General features: G+C 45.2%; 1 protein-coding gene across 6 annotated transcripts in view; it reads right to left on the bottom strand.

The window, feature by feature from the left end:
* wrn (WRN RecQ like helicase) overlaps positions 1-24,278 on the bottom strand; it is a 120,909-nt gene that overhangs the window by 9,575 nt on the left and 87,056 nt on the right. For all 6 annotated transcript variants that reach the window (XM_078209606.1, XM_078209596.1, XM_078209577.1 and 3 more), the window contains 7 exons: positions 22,775-22,887; positions 19,194-19,308; positions 18,676-18,774; positions 16,305-16,473; positions 10,158-10,294; positions 6,985-7,095; positions 2,847-2,996 (listed from right to left, as the gene is read on the bottom strand). In XM_078209606.1, the coding sequence (XP_078065732.1) occupies positions 2,847-2,996; positions 6,985-7,095; positions 10,158-10,294; positions 16,305-16,473; positions 18,676-18,774; positions 19,194-19,308; positions 22,775-22,887 (894 nt within the window). The remainder of the gene's footprint in view (positions 1-2,846; positions 2,997-6,984; positions 7,096-10,157; positions 10,295-16,304; positions 16,474-18,675; positions 18,775-19,193; positions 19,309-22,774; positions 22,888-24,278) is intronic.

The raw sequence follows: 24,278 nt of genomic DNA, 5'->3' as shown, positions 1-24,278 counted from the left end.
CGGTTCCTGCGCTGTAATTTTCTTTGTTCTTTGTACCTACATAAAGTAATAGCAGTCCAACGCTGGAGTTCAAAATAATTCCATAAACTGAACGTGGGTGGCACGGTGGCACAGTGGTTAGCATTGCTGCCTTACAGTGCCAGAGACCCGGGTTCAAATCCAGCCTCCACACTCTGTCTGTGTGGAGTTTGCACATTCTCCCCGTGTCTGCGTGGGTTTCATCTGGGTGCTCCAGTTTCCTCCCACAGTCCAAAAATGTGCAGGTTAGGTTGATTGGCCATGCTAAATTGCCCGTCAGTGTCAGGGGGACTAGGAGGGTAAATATATGGGGTTACGGGGATAGGACCTGGGTGGGATTGACCAAATGGTCTCCTTCTGCCCTGTAGATTCTATGATGATTTGAACATACAACTAAAGGTTGGATGAAGTTGAAAACTGTTTTAAGTACTCCTCTGAATTGCAAGCGTGTTTGGTTATATTTTCCAACTCCGTTTCTATTGTTAATCTACGGAGCTTGTTGCGAAAACAAAATGATAGTTCCAAACAAAATGCTTGCCTGTTACAAAGTGCAGGGAATCTGTAGAGATGGATGAATTTCATGAGACTCCCGTTAGCTGCCGCTCTGTGTACTAACCTTGGACTGACTCCTCAGGAGCTGGCCCTTTTGTCAAAGTGACTGACTGCTCTGTGCCTCTTCCAATCACTCAGTGTCACAGCTGATGGCTTTGGCTGGTGACTGAATGTTGATTAATGTTACCAGCTCCATTGTGGCTGTCACTGGGCCTGCTGAATGTTTCGAGGTTCTTGAAATAGTAAAGCGACGCTGTGATAAATTATTCTGAAAATGTACGAAACTGGCTTTCCCCAGCTTTTGCATAAATTCAATGCAAATACTGACAGTGGGCCATATAATCCCCTTACATTCATCTTCAATCTGTCATACTAATTTGCTCCGTAGTTTTGGATCATTTCCTGATGGAAATTGATGGAGTTTATATTCATTTTGGGTTTTTCTTTTGCTTCATTCATTCATTCTGTTCGTTAGTATTCGGAGCAACATTATCTACAGCGTTACAATGGACACGGATATTTGACGACTGACAATAGCTAATGTAATGAAGATACCCAATATCCCACAATATACAGAACGCAAACTCAGAGCGCAGGAGTTAATATAACACTCTGACCAGTTGTGAGTTTGAATCCCGTGAAACGTGGTCACTTTCGGACAGAAACCAGAAAAAACGTCCGTGAAACCTGAACTGTGGTTAAAAGCTGAAGTGGGTCACGAGTCATTTCGGGAGAGGAACCTACTGACCCTGACCTGTCAGGCCCACGTACAACTCCAGTCCATACTGCTCAACTGCTATTTCTCTCCGGATCTTAAACACCACCTTATATTTATGTAGCACAATTAAATGTAATGAAATGTCCGAAGGTAATTCACAGGACATTTTAAAATAAAGTATGTGTGACACCCAGCCACATAAAGCTTAGTCAAAGGAGTAAGTTTGAAGGAGTGTCCTAAAGGAGCAATGTGAGGGAGAGAGGTGAAGAGTTGTCATAGAAATCAGAGATTATCTCTATAGTGCAGAGGCAGGCCATTCGGCCCATCGAGTCTGCACCGACTCTCTGAAAGAGCATCCCACCCAACCCCTCTACCCGTAACTCCATGTATTTATCCCGCTAATCTCCCCTAACCTGCACATCTTTGGACACTAAGGGGAAATTTAGCATGGACAATCCACCTAAACCTGCATATTTTTGGACTGTGGCTTGGAATTCCAGCGATTGGGGCTGAGACAACTGAAGGCTCAGCCACTAATAGTGCAGCGACCATGATTGGGAATGCACAAAAAGGCCAGAATTAGAGAAACACCGTTATCTCAGAGGGTTGTGGAGTTGGAGGATATTACAAGGCTATGGAGGGATCTTAAGACAAAGATGAGAGTTTTCAAAAAAGGATGCTGCTTGACTGGAACATTCTTTCTGAAGGTTATATGGGGCGACACGGTGGCACAGTGGTTAGCACAGCTGCCTCACAGCACTAGGGACCTGGGTTCGAATCCCAGCTTGGGTCACTGTCTGTGCGGAGTTTGCACATTCTCCCCGTGTCTGCGTGGGATTCCTCCAGGTGCTCTGGTTTCCTCCCACAGTCTGAAAGACGTGCTGGTTAGGCGCATTGGCCGTGCTAAATTCTCCCTCAGTGTACCCGATCAGGCGCCGGAGTGTGGCAACTGGGGGATTTTCACAGCAACTTCATTACAGTGTTAATGTCAGCCAATACTTGTGACACTAATAAATACATTTTAAAAACTTATGATATTATGAAGCCATTTTAATGTCATTGCCCTTGGGTGTAGTGAAGTTTGTAGACACAGTGGCCGGAACTCTACCAACTCGGCCGGAATCGGAGCGGGCGAGGGTCCGTCAATGGAAATCCCCATTGACCTTGGGCAGGAATTTCCAGTCTCGCCCAAGCAAGGCCATAAAATCCCGCCCTATGCTTTTGAACACAGTGTTAAGGACTGCAGTCACAATCAAACAAAAGATTTGTAAATGCGTGAAAGAATTGCATGGGCCTGAATCAATTAGCACAGCTTAAGACCATAAGACATAGGAGCTGAATTAGGCCACTCGGCCCATCGAGTCTGCTCCGCTTGACCCATAGGGCGGGATTTTATGGCCTCGCTCGAACGAGACCAGAAATTCCCGCCCGGGGTCAACGAACATCTCGGTTGTCGGCCTCTCGCCCGCTCCGATTCTGTGGCGGCGAGGCGGTAGAGTTCCGGGCGATAAAGTCTCACACAAATGGTCATCAAATAAACTGTGTCACTTCGCCTCACCTCTGCCTGCGAATCATCAAACAAATCATCTACAGATGCATCAATCGACGGCTGGTTCCACGATGCTAAACTAATAGAGGATGTGCTTCTCTGACTGCCCTGCTGACTGGAAGATGTCGTTGCAGGTTTTTCTGCAGCTGCATTCTGCCCCTGGAGGGAACAAAATGCAAATCTTTAGTTGGAGCCATTTTTAAAATCAGGAGCAAGTTTGCTGGTTCATTACCGCTACTGGCACAAATACGGCACGGTTTTACGTAAAGATCAAAAGGTTCCTAAGGGCTTCAAGAAGACATAAACAAAAGACCGTGCGTGAAGCTGAAAGAGCAGGTAGCAGGAGAGGTAAACACAACTTGGTCCGAGGTGGATCTTAAAGTTGGGGAGATTTAGAGTCTGAATTTCAGAGTGAGAGTCCCAGGTGACTGCTGGCAAAGCTGCCGATGGTGGAACCAAGAATATCCACTCAAAGGGTCCTTTCAATTTTCTTCACTACTACAAAATGAAAAGATAATTAGCATCATAGAATTCTACCGTGCAGGAGGCGGCCATTCGGCCCATCGAGTCTGCACCAACCACAACCCCATCCAGGCCCTATCCCCATAACCTTGTCCATCTAGGTGCACGTGCTCCCCTTATTCTTCTGGGAGAGATGAAAAGGTGGAATCATAGAATTCTACAGTGCACAAGGAGGCCATTCAGCCCATTGAGTCTGCACCAACCATAATCCCACCCAGGCCCTATCCCCATAACCCCAGCCATGTACCTTAACGAGTTGCCCTGACACTAAGGGGCAATTTAGAATGGCCAATCCACCTAACCCGCACATCTTTGGACTGAATTACTTTGGATTCCAATTGTATTTTGTGAAAATAACATTATTTTACCAAGCCATGTATTGCCATGATTCACATGAGGGCAATGGTAAGAAACAGGCATTTCCCACCCCAAATATATACTCTATTCATACAGTATTTAAACGAACATTCCAAAACATCTCAAAATGGTCATTACGTTAAGTGCAATGATGTTCAACTTTTTCCACAGAGCATGTTATGCTGAGGAACCAACCAGTTTTGGTCTCCTTACCTAAGGAAGGATGTACTGGTCATAGAGGGAGTGCAACGACATTTCAGCAGTCTGATTCCTGGGATGGCAGGATTGTCCTCCGAGGAGAAACCCAGGAGACTGGGCCTGCATTCTCCAGAGTTCGGAAGAATGAGATGTGATCTCAATGAAGGCTACAAAAAATTCTTACAGGCCTCAACAATAGATGGAGGAAAAATGTTTATCCTGACTGGGGTTGTGGGGGAGGATCTAGATCAGGGGACACAAGGCTACAGACCAAGAGGGAAAAATGGGATTGGAATAGATAGGTGCTTGATGGTCAGTGCAGGATTGATGGGCTGGAGGACCTCTTTCTGTGCTGTAACACTCTATGACTCTAAGGGAATCTCAGGATAAGAGTTGGCCATTTAGGGCTGTTATGAGGAGGAATTTCTTCAGTCAGAGGGTGGTGAATCTTTGGAATTCTCTAACCCAGAGAGGTGTGGAGACTCAGTCACTGAGTCTGCTCAAGGCAGAATTGATAGATTCCTAGATACCAATGACATTAAGGGATACAGGGCTAGTGCGGGAAATTGGCACTGAGGCAGAAGATCAGCCATGTTGAGTTAAATGGAGGAGTGGGCTCGAAGAGCAGATTGGCTTACTCCTGCTCCTGTTTCCAAATGAATACAAAACGAGGGGGAAAGAAAGTGAGAGGGAAAGAGAGATAAAGTGGGAGAGAGGGAGACAGAAATAAAAAGAGAAAAGGGTGAGACAGAAAGAGAAAAGGACAAAGAGAGCAAGTGAGATAGAGAGAAAAACATTTTTTGCAAATACGCATTTGCCAAAATCTGATCTGATTTACAGATCATCGGTACTCCGTGATTTTTATGAGACTATCCAATCAGTGCATCTTTCATTGTTTCTCTGTGGAAATGTCAATTGTCCACTGGACAATCAGTTGCAACAAAAGCTTGAATTAATATAACACCTTTAACACAGAAAAACAACCCTGAAATCTTCTCAGAAATAAACAGATTCAGAGACGAAGGGGATATCAGGATATCCTGGTATCCCCTTCGTCTCTGAATCTGTTTATTTCTGAGCAACAGCTTGGTCAAGAAGGTGGGTTTTGTGGAGGTGGGCAGGCTTAGGTGGGGCACTCTATAGCATGCTGCCGAGCTGGTTGAAGGCACAACCTCCAGCAGTGAGCCAAGTGAAGACAGAACGCATGAGGGGCCAGGACCAGGGGAGTAGTACGTGTGGGAGAGCTGGGGGTAGGGGGAGGATTGTCGCGTTGAATAAAGGACAGTACGGAGGCACAGTGGTTAGCACTGCTGCCTCACAGCAACTGAGTCCCAGGTTCGATTCCAGCCTTGGGTGTGTGTGTGGAGTTTGCACGTTCTCCCCACGTCTGCGTGGGTTTCCTCCAGGTGCTCCGGTTTCCTCCCACAGTCCAAAGGTGTGTCGGTTAGGTGGATTAGCCATGGGAAATGTGCGGGGTTATGGGGATAAGGTGGGGGAGAGGACCTGGGTAAGACACTCTGTCAGAGAGTCAGTGCAGACTCAATGGGCCGAATGGTCTCTTCTGCACTGTAGGGATTCTATGATTCTAAATTTACACAGTAAGAGTTTCAACAACACCAGGTTAAAGTCCAACAGGTTTATTTGGCATCTGATGGATTTCCACTCCATCTGACGAAGGAGCAGCGCTCCGAAAGCTAATGGCATTTGCTACCAAATAAACCTGTTGGACGTTAACCTGGTATTGTTAAAACTCTTACTGTGTTTACCCCAGTCCAACGCCAGCATCTCCACATCTAAATTTACAGGCAGGGAGGTGCGAGGATTTGAATTGGAGGGTTTGAGGGACTAGAAGTCAATACCGATTGGTGAAGAATTGGATGATGGATGAGAGAGACTAGATACGGGCTGGGATAGACAGCAGAATGTCAAATGACCACGGGTTTAATCGAGAGGAGAGGATGGGAGGCCAGACAGGCAAACTTTAAACTGGCCTGGTGGTAACAAGAACACAGAGGTGGTGGCAGCAAAGTTGGCTGGCGCTATGGAGGTGGAAGCAAGTAATCTTTGTGACAAAAAGGGTATTGGATTCTGGAGCCAAGGCTGCGGAAAGTCAAATTCAGCCTAAGCCAACTGCTGAGAAGGGAGGTGGAACCGGTGACAGAGTCTGTGGCAGGGAGTGAAGACATTGCCTTCAGTCTGACAATTGTTTGGGTGAAGGAAATTGAAGATCATCTAAACCTGCATGTTCAAAGGGTCAAGGGATGAGACGGGGGGGGGGAGACCTGGAGAAGTACATCTGAGGAGACGGGGGGGGGGAGGGGGGGGGGGGGGGGGGGGAGGCCTGGAGAAGTACATCTGAGGAGACGGGGGGGGGAGGCCTGGAGAAGTACATCTGAGGAGACGGGGGGGGGAGGCCTGGAGAAGTACATCTGAGGAGACGGGGGGGGGGGGGGGGGGGGGAGGCCTGGAGAAGTACATCTGAGGAGACGGGGGGGGAGGCCTGGAGAAGTACATCTGAGGAGACGGGGGGGGGGGGGGGAGAGAGACCTGGAGAAGTACATCTGAGGAGACGGGGGGGGGGGGGGGAGGCCTGGAGAAGTACATCTGAGGAGACGGGGGGGGAGGCCTGGAGAAGTACATCTGAGGAGACGGGGGGGGGGGGGGGGCCTGGATAAGTAGATCTGACAGATTCAACAGTCTAACAAACTCAGTCTGAAGTCCAAATGGAATCACTCATGCATCAGCTGCACCATTTAAATAGATTAAAAGACAACGTGTGCAGTTTAGGAATGTTACACTTGGCTTGGATTATTTACCAGAGAGAAATCTCCTGAAAATCATTCTTTAACTACTTTAAATAAAGGCAAGCATCAGTTGTACAAATTATCCATTTTTTGCAGTTCCGTTGCTATTCTCATACAAACTAATTATTGTGTGAGAAGTGTGTGGGACGGGGTGACACTTTGAAAGGTTATACAAGCATTAAAGAACTGCACGAGGCTGAATCCATTAGCAGAAGCTCATTCCTCCCAAAAAATAGCTTCGGTGGCTTTCAGTGGAACTGACTCACCTGTGTGTGTGAATCATCGAATAAATCTTCTTTGTTTGGCCGCTTCCATGGCGCCAAATTAAGAGAGGATACACTGGACTGAACGTTTTGACAGCTGCCTTGGTGTTTTCCCTGAAGGGAGAAACGTGATCAGTTGCAGTTTGAATAAATTCACGAATTTTGGAAGTGGTGCTTTAAACAAGAGAGCAAGTTTGTGTTAACAAGGCATTCAAGACGGTTCATATTTGCAGTGCATCATTCATGTCCTCAGGACGTCTCCAAGAGCAGCACGGCCAAGGAATTACTTTTAAAGTGCAGTTACTGTTATTATGTCGGCAAATGTGGCAATCAATTGACACACAGCAAGCTCTCGTAAACATCAGTTGATCCACTTTTGCTGGGGTCAAGGGATGAGATGCAATGGAGAGCATCATTTCTACATTATGGGTCATAAAATCAATCAGAACATTTATTTACTGGATCTGAAGCTTCAGATATGCATCACTGATATGCATCAAAATATATATTCCATCACAGAATCTTATTAGAAAAAAGGAGACTCGAGTTACTGAGGTATAAATAGTCATCCTTAAAAATATGTACAGTTCTAAGCATTAATTTGTATTGTGTTATGTATTAGTGTTTATATTTTGTTACGTTGAGGAAAATAATAGAATAGAAACCCTACAATGCAGAATGGGGGTCATTCGGCCCATCGAGTCTGCACTGACTCTCGAACAGAGTATTTCACCCAGGCCCTCTCCCCTGCCTTATCCCCGTAACCCCTCACATTTACCATGGCTAATCCATCTAACCTACACATCTTGGGACACTAAGGAAAAATTTAGTGTGACCAATCCACTTAACCTGCACATCTTTCTGACTGTGGGAGGAAACGGGAGCACCTGGAGGAAACCCACACAGACACGGGGAGAACATACAAACTCCACCTGCAGTGACCGAAGGCCAGAATCAAAACAGGATCCCTGGCGCTGTGAGGCTGCAGTGCTAACGATTGTGCCTCCCATGTTAACTTCTTTATTTATTTAATGGTAGGCTTTCATTAACACTGCAATGAAGTTGCTGTGAAAATCCCCTAGTCGCCGCACTCCGGCGCCTGTTCGGGTGCACTGAGGGAGAATTTAGCATGGCCAATGCACCTAACCAGCACGTCTTTCGGACTGTGGGAGGAAACCGGAGCACCCGGAGGAATCCCACGCAGATACGGGGAGAATGTGCAAACTCCACACAGACAGTGACCCAAGCTGGGATTCGAACCTGGGTCCCTGGTGCTGTGAGGCAGCAGTGTTAACCACTGTGCCATCCTGATCTCAAAAAACATTCCATCATTAAAACCCAGAACCAATTTGCCAAGGGATTAGATGAAATGCTCTCCTGTCCCTTCGGGATCTTTGGGTGAATCTAGCCCAAACTAAAAGAATGATAAACATTTTCACGCCACCGCTTATTTAACTCCAATGTGACAAGGTGAGTGCTTTCAATCTTGATAAATTTGTGTACAGAATGGATCATAATGGAAATCACACCATAAAGATGGCAGAGTGTAAAGTGGAAAATGAACAGTGGTACAAGTCAAGGTGTTTTCTATGGAGATTGACAATAAGACAAGTTTGGAGGGACTGTCAGCTTCCAGATACCCATGCTGTGTCTGGTTTGCAACTGTTTGCTGCTGACTCAAGGGGCCCCAGAAGGAAAGAAACTGTTTTGCTTCCCCTTGCTCACCTTGTCGAGTGCAAGAACAAATATGAAATGTACTAGTCTAGTGTGAGGGACTGACGTAAAATTATCTGCATGTTTTGGAACGCATATAAATTATAGCAAATGGTGATTTCTCTGCCTCCTACTATTTAAAGAAAACACTTTTGCCTATTTGTTCCCTTCTTAAAATCCAAAAATATAATAACCTTAGTAATCCATGGCACATCGCAAATTTCCTGGATAAATAAGAAATAGAATAATGGCAAAGTAAATCAACCTCTGGGATTCTACTGCCATCTACTGGCACGACATTGTACAAACAGGCACTATCCCAAACAAATATAACTCAACACAAAAATCTCAAACGGGAAAACCTAAAATGGAATTTTGTCACGAATAAACAAAGAACAATTGCACTTCATACTGTTACGAAGCAATTATTATTTCCTAACGGTTACTTCTGCCTTAACGTTATTGCTGAGGTTGGGGTGGCACAGTGGTTAGCACTGCTGCCTCTCAGCACCAGGGACCCGGGTTCGATTCCCGGCTTGGGTCACTGTCTGTGTGGAGTTTGCCCGTTCCCCCACGTGTCTGCATGGTTTTCCCCCCACACTCCAAAGATGTGCAGGTTAGGTGTATTGGCCATGCTAAATTGCCACTTAGTGTCAGGGGGATTAGTAGGGGTAAATACTTGGGGTTATAGGGATAGGGCATGGGTGGAATTGTGGTCGGTGCAGACTCGATGGGCTGAATGGCCTCCTTTGCACTGTAGGGATTCTATGGATGTGTTTCTCTGGCTATTGTGGTATTGATAACCAACATCTCAAGCACCCCTACCAATTACAGATGTGACCTGGTCTGTATAATAATGACCCAATCTTTATAAGTTTAGGTTTTTTTAAATTTATTCGTGGGATGTGGGTGTCGCTGGTTGGCCAGCATTTATTGCCCATCTTTAGTTGCCGTTGTTCCGAGGGCAGTTGAGAGTCAACCACATTGCTGTGGCTCTGGAGTCACATGTAGGCCAGACCAGGTAAGGACAGCAGATTTCCTTCCCTAAAGTGCTTTAGTGAACCAGATGGGTTTTTCCGACAATCGACAATGGTTTCATGGTCATCAGTAGATTCTCAATTCCAGATTTTTTTTATTGAATTCAAATTCCACCATCTGCCATGGCGGGATTCGAACCCAGGTCCCCAGAACATCAGCTGAGTTTCTGGATTAATAATCTAGCGATAATACCACTAGGTCATCGCCTCCTCTTATGCCAGTTTAATTTGTGTTCATACATTGTTTCACAATGTAAAATCAGAACGCAGCTTACAGTTAAGACGCTAAGTCTTCAGATTACTTTATAGTTTCTTTCAATTCATTCTTGATATCTTGTCAATAATACCCGTAAGGGTTGTGATGGTTGAGGTATTCCATCCAGTTGAATGAACAAGAAAAAGTAGGGTCTTAAGTAAAATACTCACTGCTGTTTCAATCCACGTTAGTTCTTCCTCTTTGTGACAAGGTGCAGTAGTTCTGGCAGCTGGAGATTTTATTTCAGTGCAGCTTTGTGGCTGTCCCATGTGTTCACCATCCTGCTGTATCTCAACAGATTCCAGGTCTACAGGCACAGGGGGAGTTTGGGGCACATTTGTAAGTATGCAGTAATACAGGAACAACATTGGCAAAAAAAAAATAACATTGGTACTTTGGCCTGTTTTAGAATCATAGAATCCCTACAAGTGCAGGAGGAGGCCATTCGGCCCGTCGAGCCTGCACTGACAACAATCCCACCCAGGCCCTATTCCCACAATGCCTCGCATTTACCCTGCTAATCTCCCTGACACTAAGAGGCAATTTAGCATGGCCAATCAACTTAACCTGCACATCTTTGGACTGTGGGAGGAAACCGGAGCACCCGGAGGAAACCCACGCAGACACAGGGAGAATGTGCAAACTCCACACAGACAGTGACCCAAGCCTGGAATCGAACCCAGATCCCTGGCGCTGAGGCAACAGTGTTAACCACTGTGTCACCATGCTGCCTTTTGTTCACTTACTCTTTCTCTAAAATGTATCTCGTCCAGAGAATGGATAGCTTACCTTGCCACGCCCACCCCATACCCCCCAAGCTTTTGACAACATCCTCCTTGTTGCCACCAGGATTAGCCCCTGTCCAGTTGTCCTTCATCCCTGTCAAAAAGCTTCCACTCTGCGACACTGTGAGCATCACAGCCGAGATTAGGAATTTGGGGAACTGTGGTCTTATACTCCAAGCATACCACTCACCAGCGCAGGAGCTGACAGCACCAGTAACACCACCATCAGTGGTTAGCACTGCTGCCTCTCAGCGCCAGGGACCTGGGTTCAATTCCTGGCTTGGGTCACTGTCTGTGTGGAGTTTGCACATTCTCCCCGTGTCTGCGTGGGTTTCCTCCGGGTGCTCCGGTTTCCTCCCACAGTCCGAAAGACTTGCTGGTTGGGTGCATTGGCCATGCTAAATTCTCCCTCAGTGTACCCGAACAGGCGCCGGAGTGTGGCGACTAGGGGATTTTCACAGTAACTTCATTGCAGTGTTCATTATATTGCAGTGTAAGTCTACTTGTGACCCTAATAAACAAACTTTACTTTAACTTGTACTGCACAATTTTGCTTGAGATTTTAAATTTCTGGTTTCTCAGATCTAAAAATATATTCAGATTAGAGGGATTACATTAAAACTGTTATCAAAGGGTGGCTTAAAAATTGCTTTTCATTCGATGCTTGACAGTGTGGTGTGGTAAGCTTCCACATGCAGGTCTAATTGGCCAGCACTTAGCTGCAAAGTCATGTTGCCTGTGTGTGTAAATATTTAGAAGTTTGTGTTGGAGTATCCTGTTCAATTTTGATCACCTTCTTTGAGGAAGGGTGTGGTAGCACTGGAGGAGGTTCAGAAGAGGTTCACTGATTCCAGGTTTGAAGGGGCTGGCATATGAGGAGTGGTAGAATAGCCTGGGCTTGTACTCGCTGGAGGACAGAAGAACGAGGGGGGGATTTGATGGAGGTGTATAAAATACTCAACAGGATTGATAAAGTAAATGTTAACCAAACGTTTCCACTTCTTGAACAGTCTAGGACAAGAGGTCATAGTTATCGAATAAGAGGGGAGAGGGTTCAAGACAGAGATAAGGAGAAGCTACTTCTCACAGAGGGTTGTGAATCTATGGGACTAGCATCACAATGGATTCAAGAAAGAGATAGATAAATATTTGATCAAAAGCAGGATAAAGGGCTATAGGGAAAAGGCAGGGGAGTGGAGTTAGGGTGGGATGGAGATCAGCCCATGATCAGATAGAATGGCTGAGTGGGCTCGAAGGGCTGAATTGCCCACTCTCACTCCTAATTCCTATGTTCCGACACCCTGTTTTTTTGTTGCACGATTTTCTGATTTCAACAATATTAATCTTTTCAAGACAAGAGAGGCACGTTGCAGCAAAACTCGAGACACAGAATGCAATCAAGGATAATAACGTGGAAATAATCCCCAGAGGCCTGGTCTAATAAACGAGAGAACTATAGAGTTCAGATGCCACCACAGCTGGTCGAAGATTTGAATTAAGCTCATTAAATATCGATGGAAATCAAGAGGTGGTATCGGTGAAAGTCACCACCAAGCTGCCGGATTGTTGGAAAAGGCCTCAGGAGTTCACTCCTGTCATTTCGAGATGGAAATGGATCCTCCTTACTTGGTCAGGTCTACATGTGACTCCAGCCCCACGCTAACTGCCCTCTGGAGTGTCCGAGCAAACTATTCAATTATATCAAACTCGGGGCAACGGGATTTATGCAACAAATGCCAGTCTTGCTAAAGGCCTCCCACGTCCCATCCCACGGACTTTTAAAAAACGCAGGCAGAAAAAAAAATCAAAGCACAGATACATACCCGAGCAGAAGACAAGTAGAGTCACAAGGGGTAGACACAGAGAATCTGAAGAAAATGTGGGGCGACGCGGTGGTTAGCACTGCTGTCTCACAGCACCAGGGACCGGAGTTCGATTCCCGGCTTGGGTCACTGTCTGTGTGGAGTTTGCACGTCCTCCCCGTGTCTGCGTGGGTTTCCTCCCACACTCCAAAGATGTGCGGGTTAGGTGCACTGACCATGCTAAATTGTCCCTTAGTGTCCCGGGATGCGTAGGTTAGAGGGATGAGCGGGGTAAAAATGTGGGGTTATGGGGATATGACCTAGGTGGGATTGTTATCAGTGCAGACTCGATGGGTTGAATGGCCTCCTTCTGCATTGTAGGGTTTCTATAATTCTATGAAAAAGCCAGCCAGACATTACCCAAAAGCAATCTTATTTGATTTTGATTTGATTTATTATTGTCACATGTATTGGGATACAGTGAAAAGTATTGTTTCTATGCGAACAAAGCATACCATTCATGAGTACATAGGGAAGAAGAAAAGAAGAGAGTGCAGAATATAGTGTTACAGTCATAACTAGGGTGTAGAGAAAGATCAGCTTAATATAAGGCAGGTCCATTCAAAAGTCTGATGGCAACAGGAAAGAAGCTGTTCTTGAGTCGGTTGGTACGCGATCCCAACGGAAGGTGGAAGAGAGAATGTCCAGGGTGCGTGGGGTCCTTAATTATGCTGGCTGCTTTGCCGAGGCAGCGGGAAGTGTAGACGGAGTCAATGGATGGGAAGCTGGTTTGCGTGATGGATTGTTCACAACCCTTTGTAGAAGACATCTCTGGCAGAAAGGGAGGCGGTGGAGACAACAATAGACTCCTGCGTGGCACATTTTTAAGTTATAATTTTCATGCCTGCACTGTAACTTTGTTATGCTCCATCATGCTTTATGGATATGCACTGGTTCAGAAAGAACATTTGTTTTTATTCAAGGCATTTACTCGCTCCAATGGTGTGTGTGCGCACATTGTAAATTTGCATTCTTCCTGGCCCCTCGTTTCTGGTTCTAAGATGACAGATGGGGAATTTATTTCTCGACATTTGACAACTGCTCAGCAGCTGGGCTTTCAGTGATAATGCCTTGTGACCCATCAACATCAGTCCCACCCAAATCCCCTTCTCACTGCCGCAAGCTTTCATTGTCAAATAAAGAGACCATTTCTGTTCAGCCTAACATTTTATTCTTCTTAATTTTGAGTCGCTTGCTGCAAAGCATAATTCGCCAATCCTCACTAACACAAAATCTAAAGATAACCAGGTATGATTATCCAATTTTCCAGCTCTTGGTCCATAACCTTTGAACATACAGCACTTCAAGAACTTATCCAAGTACTTTTGTTCGGTGCGATCAAGGTCCTTTCCTCCAATGAGGTCCCTTATATCCTTACAAAAACCTGGCTGGGACTGAGAGCTCACAAATGGAAATCTACAATTTAAAATCTGTGGCACTATGTGGATATTTTTTCTTTCTATTTTGTATGCATATTTTCACCTCCTTATCCTATGGGTGGCAGCTACTCTCCAATAACTTATCCATGTGTGCAGACAAACTGACAACTGGACTGATCATGTTGTATGCGCACCTGCTACAGACATGACTGGACACTGATGGGAACTTGGAACTGGCAAATATTTTCTCTTTCCGGGCCTAATGGCCCAATGCCAAGCCCAGTGTCTCCAATTCCACACCAGATGAGATAAGCTAACTTGGCAAGGACTAAGGATAGAAGCTGAGACTTCTCTCTGGACTCAGTGCCCAAACAACACAATACATTCATCAACTGAAGAACACTTTCAATTACTAAGATCTATATCTATAAGACATGGATAACAAAGGCACTTATGTCAGACTCCGATACATCGACTACAGCTCAGCCTTCAACAGCACAGAGGTCACCATTGCAGATGTCAGAGCAGCCTTCTCGAAGGTCAATCCACAGAAAGCGACTGGCCGGGATGGGGTACCCAGACGAGCACCCAAATCCTGTTGGCAGGGGTATTCGCAGACATCTTCAACCTCTCTTTACAACAATGAGGTCCCTATCTGCTTCATGACAACGACCATCATCCCGGTACCAAAGAAATGCCAGGCAGCGTGCCTCAATACTATCGTCTGGTGGCTCTGACATCCATCATTATGAAGTGCTTCAAAAGGTTAGGCATGCCACAAATCAATTCTGGCCTCCCAGATTGCCTGGATCCACTACAGTTCGCCTACCGCCGCAAAAGGTCCACAGCAGACGCCATCTCCCTGGCCCTACACTCAACCCTGGAGCACCTAGATAACAAAGACACCTATGTCAGACTCCTATTTATCGACTACTGCTCAGCCTTCAACACCATTATTCCTACGAAACTCATCTCCAAACTCTGTGGCCTGGGGCTCCTCGCTCTGTGACTGGATCCTGAACTTCCTAACTCTCAGACCACAATCAGTAAGGATAGGCAACAACACCTCCTCCACGCTCATCCTCAACACCGGTGCCCCACAAGGCTGTGTTCTCAGCCCTCTCTACTATACTCCTTATACACCTGTGACTGTGTGGCCAAATTCCCCTCCAATTCGATTTTCAAGTTTGCTGAGGACACCACCGTAGTGGGACAGATCTCAAACAATGATGAGAGAGTGTACAGAAATGAGATAGAGAATCTGGTGAACTGGTGCAGCGACAATAATCTCTCCTTCAATGTCAACAAAATGAAACAAGCGTAAAGGAGGACATGCCCCTGTCTACGTCAATGGAGATGAAGTAGAAAGGGTTGAGAGCTTCAAGTTTTTAGGTGTCTTGACCACCAACAACCTGTCCTGGTTCCCCCCCCCTATGCCGACACTATAGTTAAGAAAGCACACCAATGCCTCTATTTTCTCAGAAGACTAAGGAAATTTGGTATGTCCGCTACGACTCTGGGCAACTTTTACAGATGCATCATAGAAAGCATTCTTTCTCGTTGTATCACAGCTTGGCATGGCTCCTGCTCTTTCCAAGACCGCAAGAAACTACAAAGGGTCATGAATGAAGCCCAGTCCATCACGCAATCCAGCCTCCCATCCATCGACTCCGTCTACACTTCCCGCTGCCTTGGCAAAGCAGCCAACATAATCAAGGACCCCACGCACTCCGGACATACTCTCTTCCACCTTCTTCCGTTGGAAAAAAGATACAGGAGTCTGAGATCACGTACCAACCGACTCAAGGACAGCTTCTTCCCTGCTGCCATCAGACTTTTGAATGGACCTACGTTATGTTAAGTTGATCTTTCTCTACACCCCTAGCTATGACTGTAATACTACATTCTGCACTGTCTCCTTTCCCTCTCCCCTATGTACTCTATGAACAATATGCTTTGTCTGTATAGCGCACAAGAAACAATACTTTTCACTGTATGCCAACACATGGGACAATAATAAATCAGTAAGTAGTCTCACAACACCAGGTTCAAGTCCAACAGATTTATTTGGAATCACGAGCTTTCGGAGCGCTGCTCCTTCAGCAGGTGAGTGCCCACCCCAGTCTAACGCCGGCATCTCCACATCAATAATAAATCAAATCTTTATGGTTCTATTCCGAAATTTCAAGCAGGGTCTTTCTACTTATTTAGTTGGTCTTGCAGATTGGTTAAAGTAGTACAACATTTCGTAGAAAAGTTTGAATCATTGAACAAAACTAAATTATTTTCACCTGAGGTAACTGGAGGATTCGGAGTAGTGCCCATGTTCAATTCCCGAACTGGATGACGAACTCCAGCTTGATTAACATCCCGAGAGTAACTGGATCTCAGTGTATTGGCCAGATGGTGGCCAACTGCAGGAAGAGCAGTGTTGCTGCAACCTCCAATTCTTGTGTGAAACTAACAGGATGGCAAAGAAAATCACCAGATTATAGCATACAAAATCACCACAGCCATTTCCAGAATCAAGTCCATCATATATTATCAGTGACCTCTCAATAACAACTGACATATTAATATGTACACATATGCACATTTTATATTTTGTGCACTTGCATATATAACATAATCTGATTACATGAGTGGCACAGTGGTTAGCACTGCTGCCTCACAGCTCCAGGAACCCGGGTTCGATTCCCGGCTTGGATCACTGTCTGTGTGGAGTTTGCACCTTCTCCCAGTGTCTGCGTGGGTTTCCTCCGGGTGCTCCGGTTTCCTCCCACACTCCAAAGATGTGCAGGTTAGGTGGATTGGCCATGCTAAATTGCCCCTTAGTGTCAGGGGGACTAGCTAGGGTAAATGCATGGGGTTATGGGGATAGGGCCTGGGTGGGATTGTGGTTGGTGCAGACTCGATGGGCCAAATGGCCTCCTTCTGCACTGTATGATTCTATAATACAAATCGTCCTGCTGCAAGGTTTTTTTATTTAAATATTTCTCACTGGCAAGTACTTCTTGTCCTTTCACCTCAAATATATAGTTAACATTTCACTATCAATATTAATACAGCATTATACTTTAGCCAACTTTCAAGTATACTCAGGTTTTGTGACATGGTAGAGTACCAACATGTGGATCCATATAGAGACACAGAAAATGTACAGCAGGGGAAGCAGTCATTTGGTCCATCATGTCTGTTTTGGCTGCAAAAGAGTTATCCAACATTCCAGCTCTCGGTCCATAGCCTTTGAAGTTATGGTACTCCAAGTGCGTATCCAAGTCCTTTTTTCAATGCAATCAACATCTCTGCCTCAACCAGGCAGAGAGTTCCAGACCCCCAGCACCCTTTGGGTGAAAAATGTTTTCTCAACTGTCCTTTAATCCTTCTGCAAACTGCTTTAAACCTATGTCTCCTGATTGTTAACCGCTCTGCTAAGGGGTACAGATATTTCTATCTACTCTATCCGGCCCCCTCACCTCAATTAAATCCATCAGCTTCCTGTGTTCCAAAGAGAACAATTCCAACTTATCGAATCTTTCCTCCTAGCTAAAGTTTATTCCACTTCTGGCAACATCTTCAGATATCTCCTCTGTACCATCTCCAATGTTAGAGACATAGAAACATAGAAAAACTACAGCACAAACAGGCCCTTCGGCCCACAAGTTGTACCGAACACGTCCCTACCTTCTAGACCTACCTATAACCCTCCATCCTATTACGCTCCATGTACTCATCCAGGAGTCTCTTAAAAGACCCTATTGAGTTTGCCTCCACCACCACTGACGGCAGCCGATTCCACTCGCCCACCACCCTCTGTGTGAAAAACTTACCCCTAACATCTCCCCTGTACCAAATGTCTCTGCCTGGTTTTGAACCAGGCATGCTTCCTGTGATGTGGTGACACCAATGCTCTAGCTGTGAGCTTAGGGGGCGGCATGGTGGCACAATGGTGAGCACTGCTGCCTCTCAGTGCCAGGGACCTAGGTTCGATTCCCGGCTTGGGTCACTGTCTGTGTGGAGTTTGCATGTTCTCCCAGTGTCTGCGTGGGTTTACTCCCACAGTCTGAAAGACGTGCTGGTTAGGTATATTAACCCAAACAGGCGCCGGAGTGTGGCGACTAGGGCAATTTCACAGTAATTCCATTGCAGTGTTAATGTAAGCCTTACTTGTGACTGATAAACTTTAACTCGTGTTTTATCCAGTCCTAGCATAACTTCCTTGCTATGCCTCAAATAATAGAGGAAAAGTAACCCATTAAGCTTTTTAACCACCTTATCTACCTGTCCTGCAATTTTCAGGATCTGTGGACATACACCCCAAGGTCCCACTGTTTCCCTGCACTTCTCAATAGCCCATCCTTCATTATGTATTCCCTTGCCTTGTTTGCACTTCCCAAATGTATTACTTCTCAGGATTTAATTATTTTTGCCACACAACTGACCAGTCCACCAATACCTTGTTGTTGTTGACGGCTTTCTTACTCGCTATCAACCACAATTTTTATATCATTTGCAAACTTCTTACTCAAACACACACTATTAAGAAGCTGATGTAAGGTGTGCTGCTAAAGGGGGGGGTGGGGGGATAATGATTGGAAGCCAAGCAGCTTCGACGGGGGAGCTAAGAATAAAACGAATGATATTTTCAGAATAATTTCTTACCAAGGTTGAACATTCGACATCCGACATGGGATCAAGGGCGGAACTCAGTTGGACTATTGGTTGTTGTGCACCGCGACTCGAAAGAGAAAACTTGTCCATCTGGTGAAAAGTATAGATTATTGTTTCTAACAGCTATGAACTTGGAGTAAACGTGCTTTAAGCGAATTCAGCAAATCTAATTTCCCAAAATTTGTTCATAAATGAGTTCTTGAAATAAGTTTGATGAAATTAGATTCAGTATGAAAAACACCATCTAACATTAGTAATGTTAGATGGTGTTTTAATTAAATGAGGTAGTTTTTACTAGCTTAGCCTGATAAGTACCGAAAAGCTACCTTATAGTGAAAAGAGTGGAGTATTAAAAAAGAAACAGAAAAGTCAGCTTGAAACAGCCGCCTGTCGGTCTATCTAACTATGCAATTAGCTGTGATTAGCTGATCTCTACAAGACGCTGCAGTACTGTAATAAAACCTGAAAGTAATAAGGGAGCAAAACAGACATGTCTTTTTGAAACATACCTCCAATTCATTAGCTTGGCAGAACTCCTTGATTGTATTCAGGAGCGGAGCCAACACAACAGATTTAGCTTCAGAAACACCATCAATTCTTTTCATATTGTCAGAAGTAGTTGGCCTGTGGGTAGAAGAGGAGGAAATAACCCAGGTAGATATTTGTATTTTAACACGCAGCTTATGGCAACTCTTATCAACAGGGCGGATATGATAGCAGCAGTTCTAAGACACCCAGCCAAAGGTTAGAGCATTATGTCTGATGCAGGCATTCCAACATTTCTGAACATTTAATTCAGTTAGATCCCTGCAGAACCAGGACCCAGCTTAAATCGCTCGTCACATAAGCCACAAAGGCCAGCGTCAAACATGGTGCTAACGACATTAAAACTTGCCAACTGGGTATAAACCAGTTTATGAATCAAATTGACAAGTATCGGACAGTAGCACTTCAGCACACCCTGAAGCGCATCCTGCGTACTTCGGCCTTGAACCCGGTTTTTCGCCTCTCGCGTGATCTTACCAGCCGCCCCGCCCATCGACTGGCGGGACGAGAAGGTAGGGTCAACCCAAGGGCTGCAGTGCTAATGGGTGCGCTCGGAGCACATCGTATCATTAGAGATCCATTTGCTAGCCGCTCACAATCTCCCCCATTTCATCTTGATTATGCAGTCCATTCACAATCCTCGAGGGAATATTCACCCTGCTCTCTGAGGTGCAATTCAAATAATGGTAGCAATTAAAGCAAAGTATAGACAAAAAAATAAAGAAGGTTACAGATATAAAGTGTAAATGGAGAACTTTGAGTCTGTGTGACTCTTCTTCAGAGCTTTTATTTTATTCCAATCTATCATATTAGAAACAGTGAGTGTGGCTCAATATGTCCATGGCTTTGAAGATGGCACGGTAGCACGTTATGTCACAGCCACTAAAAGGGAGAGGAATCGTAAGCAGCAGCCTCCAGTTTCAAATTGCAGCCCCTTAAGCAAGTTTTTGAAATTGATGCTCCCTTCACCTGACCTAATTTCCCATCCATTGGATCCCTGCTCCAACAAGTTGCATTTCTCCTGCGCCCACATGGTGGGCTGTTCCATACCTTGATTTCCTGAAAAGCAGCCAGCATAATCAAGGACCCCACGCACCTCGGACATTCTCTCTTCCACCTTCTTCCGTTGGGAAAAAGATACAAACGTCTGAGGTCACTTACCAACCGACTCAAGAGCAGCTTCTTCCCTGCTGCTGTCAGACTTTTGAATGGACTTACCTTCCATTAAGTTGATCTTTCTCTACACCCTAACTATGACTGTAACACTAGATTCTGCACCCTCTCCTTTCCTTCTCTATGTATGGTACACTTCTTCTGTACAGCACAAGAAACAATAGTTTTCACTGTATACTAACATATGAAGAACATTACAGCCCTTCAAGCCTCCAAGCCTGCATCGACCATGCTGCCCGACTGAACTAAAACCCACTCCCCCTTCCAAGGACCATATCCCTCCATTCCCATCCTATTCATGTATTTGTCAAGACTCCCCTTAAAAGTCACTACCGTATTTGTTTCTACTACCTCTCCCAGCAGCGAGTTCCAGACACCCACTACGCTCTGTGTAAAAAATCTGCCTCGTACATCTCCTTTAAACCTTGGCCCTCTCACCTTAAACCTATGCCCCCTAGTAATTGACTCTTCCACCCTGGGAAAAAGCTTCTGACTATCCACTCTGTCCATGTCCCTCATAATCTTGTAGACTTCCTCAACCTCTGTCATTCCAGTGAGAACAAACCAAGTTTCTCCAACCTCTCCTCATAGCTAATGCCCTCTATACCAGGCAACATCCTGTAAATCTTTTCTGCACCCTCTCCAAAGCCTCCACATCCTTCTGGTAGTGTGGTGACCAGAATTGAACACTATATTCCAAGTGTGTCCTAACCAAGGTTCTATAAAGCTGCAACATGACTTGCCAATTTTTAAACTCAATGCCCCGGCCGATGAACGCAAGCATGCCATATGCCTTCTTGACTACCTTCTCTACCTGCGCTGCCACTTTCAGTGACCTGTGTACCAGATCCCTCTATCAATGCTCTTAAGGGTTCTGCCATTTACTGTATATTTCCTATCCTTATTAGACCTTCCAAAATGCAGTACCTTACATTTGTCCGGATTAAACTCCATCTGTCAACTCTCCGCCCAAATCTCCAACTGATCTATACCCTGCTGTATCCTCTGATGGTCTTCATCACTATCCAGAAATCCACCAACCTTTGCGTCGTCCACAAACGTACTAATCAAACCAGTTACATTTTCCTCCAAATCATTTATATATATATTACAAACAGCAAAGGTCCCAGCACTGATCCCTGAGGACCGCCACTTGTCACAGCCCTCCATTCAGAAACGCACCCTTCCACTGCTCTGCCTTCTTTGACCGAGCCAGTTTTGTATCCACCTTGCCAGTTCACCTCTGATCCCATGCGACTTCACCTTCTGCACCAGTCTGCCATGAGGGACCTTGTCAAAGGCCTTACTGAAGTATGTGACAATAATAAATCAAATCAAATGGTGTGGATTTCCTTTCCTCAGAACTCTTCCCTCTCCGCTTCCCCTCAGCCTTCTCCATTCCATGACCCCTTCTATCCTGCTGTCTTTCCCCCTTCCTCTGACTTTCTTTTCCCCCACCTACTCCCCACCCACTCACAACAGTTCCATTACTCCTCATATGCTGTACCCGTTTGACCTGGAAGATTGAAACTGGTTTTCACTACCCAGATGTGACACAACAAGAGACTGAATCAGGATGACCCTCATCCAGACTCGAAACGTTGGCTCTACTCTCTCTCGATGTGGAGATGCCGGTGTTGGACTGAGGTAAACACAGTAAGAAGTCTAACAACACCAGGTTATAGTCCAACAGGTTTATTTGGTAGCAAAAGGCACAAAGCTTTTGGAACAGGCTGTCCCTTCGTCAGGTGGGTGGGAGTTCTCCCACCTCCCAGACGAAGGGACAGCCTGTTCCGAAAGCTCGTGGCTTTTGCTACCAAATAAACCTGTTGGACTTTAACCTGGTGTTGTTAGATTTCTTACTGTGTCTACTCTCTCTCCACAGATGCTGCCAGACCTGCTGAGATTTTCCAGCATTTCTCTGTTTTTGTTTCAGATTCCAGCATCCGCTGTATTTTGCCTTTACAACAGGGGATTGACGATTCTACTGAATTATTCAATTACTTGGATTGACAGAACTGTTCTAATCCTATGACACTGTTTTACCTCGTGTCAGAATTTTTAATGTGCTGTCACGATTTTTCTTCCTTTTCACTTGGCAGCCCCATTATGCTGTGATTAAGCTTTCAAATCCCACAGATCTCAAGACACCTTAACAGGGGATTTTAAATGGGACTGCAATTATAAATTACCAACTCAAAAACAAACAAGCCCATAAGCATCTGTCACATTTCAGACAGAGAAAGTTTCAAATATGCATCACTTGTGTTTAAAAGTCAGTGGACTAAAAAAAAAGTATTAGCCGATTGATTAGCTGTACTAGGCGAGTTGCGCTCAGTTCTCCAGGCTAAATTCAATACATTTTGTTTACCTTATCTTGGCAAACTCCAGCAGAATCTTATTTGTAGCCAAAATAGCTGGAGGGACATCCTTCTCAATGGCAATTTTCTGCCTTGCTGCCAACAGTTTGCTGTATAACTTCCCCTGTTGACAAAATGATACAAAGTAAGGACATAACATAAAGGACACATAATAAAATCTGAATGCTTAATACATTTTTTAAAAACTCTTCATGAGACAGATAATATCGTATTCACAAAGGGTTTATGAAAAGCCAGACAAATTATAATGAAAACCCTGAATAAAAATGTTGGGGGTGGGCACTGGGATTAACAACGATCTGCAAGGAATAAAATAAAATGAACAAAAAACGACGGACAAAAGAAGATACCAGGATGGGCGACCAAAACATTACATCAATGAGGGCGGCACGGTAGCACAGTGGTTGGCACTGCTGCTTCACAGCTCCAGGGTCCCGGGTTCGATTCCCGGCTCGGGTCACTGTCTGTGTGGAGTTTGCACATTCTCCTCGTGTCTGCGTGGGTTTCCTTCGGGTGCATCCGGTTTCCTCCCACAGTCCAAAGATGTGCGGGTTAGGTTGATTGGCCAGGTTAAAAATTGCCCCTTCGAGTCCTGAGATGCGTAGGTTAGAGGGATTAGCGGGTAAAATATGTGGGGGTAGGGCCTGGGTGGGATTGTGGTTGGTGCAGAGTCGATGGGCCGAATGGCCTCCTTCTGCACTGTAGGGTTTCTATGATCAAGTAGAAAGCCATAAAGAGCGGTCAAAGGAGGTGGAGACATTGGATGGGATTTTCCGGACACGCTCAACCCAAAACCGTAAAATCCCACCCGAGGTGCCCCCCCCCCCCTACAATTCCCCCCCCCTACAATTCCTGTGACAGGCAGGATGGGAAAATTCCCCCCCCATAGAGGATTTAAGGACTAAGGCAGCTAAAGACATTATTACGAATAATGGGCCGCAGGAGAGGAGAGGCAGAGGAATGTACAGTTCAGGGTGAAGGAAGGTTAGAGGATAAAGGATGAGCGTGGAACAGAGGGATCAAACATAAAGGTAGAAATTTTACATCCGAGGCAGTGCGGAACCAGGAACCTATGTCAGTCAGCGTGAGGATGGGATGATGTGCAAGTGGGACTTGATGCAGTAAAGGATAAAGACAGCAATGTTTTGGATGAGTTTTCAGACGATGATGGATGAGTGGCCAGCTCCGAATGCATCGTGCAATTGAGAGTAAAACATAACCGATACAAGTGCAAGAACAAGTAAGCCACACTGCTCAACATGAAAATGGATTTCTGCCACAATATTATTTATTTCTACACCTGTCATATTACACATTAATGAAGTATGCATAGTTAGGCTATTTTTAAAGACATTTATTTGCATCATGACATTGCTGAGGAGAGGGAAAGTCCCGACAAACAAACTTAGTATCTTATACAAATTCTTATCATTTGTCTAAAAAAAAAACCTGACACTTCAATTACTGAATTGATGCTGTGGTAATATGTTATTG

Source organism: Mustelus asterias, chromosome 1 (genome assembly GCF_964213995.1).
Source record: "Mustelus asterias chromosome 1, sMusAst1.hap1.1, whole genome shotgun sequence".
In the NCBI taxonomy this organism is placed as follows: domain Eukaryota; kingdom Metazoa; phylum Chordata; class Chondrichthyes; order Carcharhiniformes; family Triakidae; genus Mustelus; species Mustelus asterias.
The sequence above is the reverse complement of the archived record's forward strand: the minus strand, read 5'-3'. Positions and strand labels throughout refer to the sequence as shown.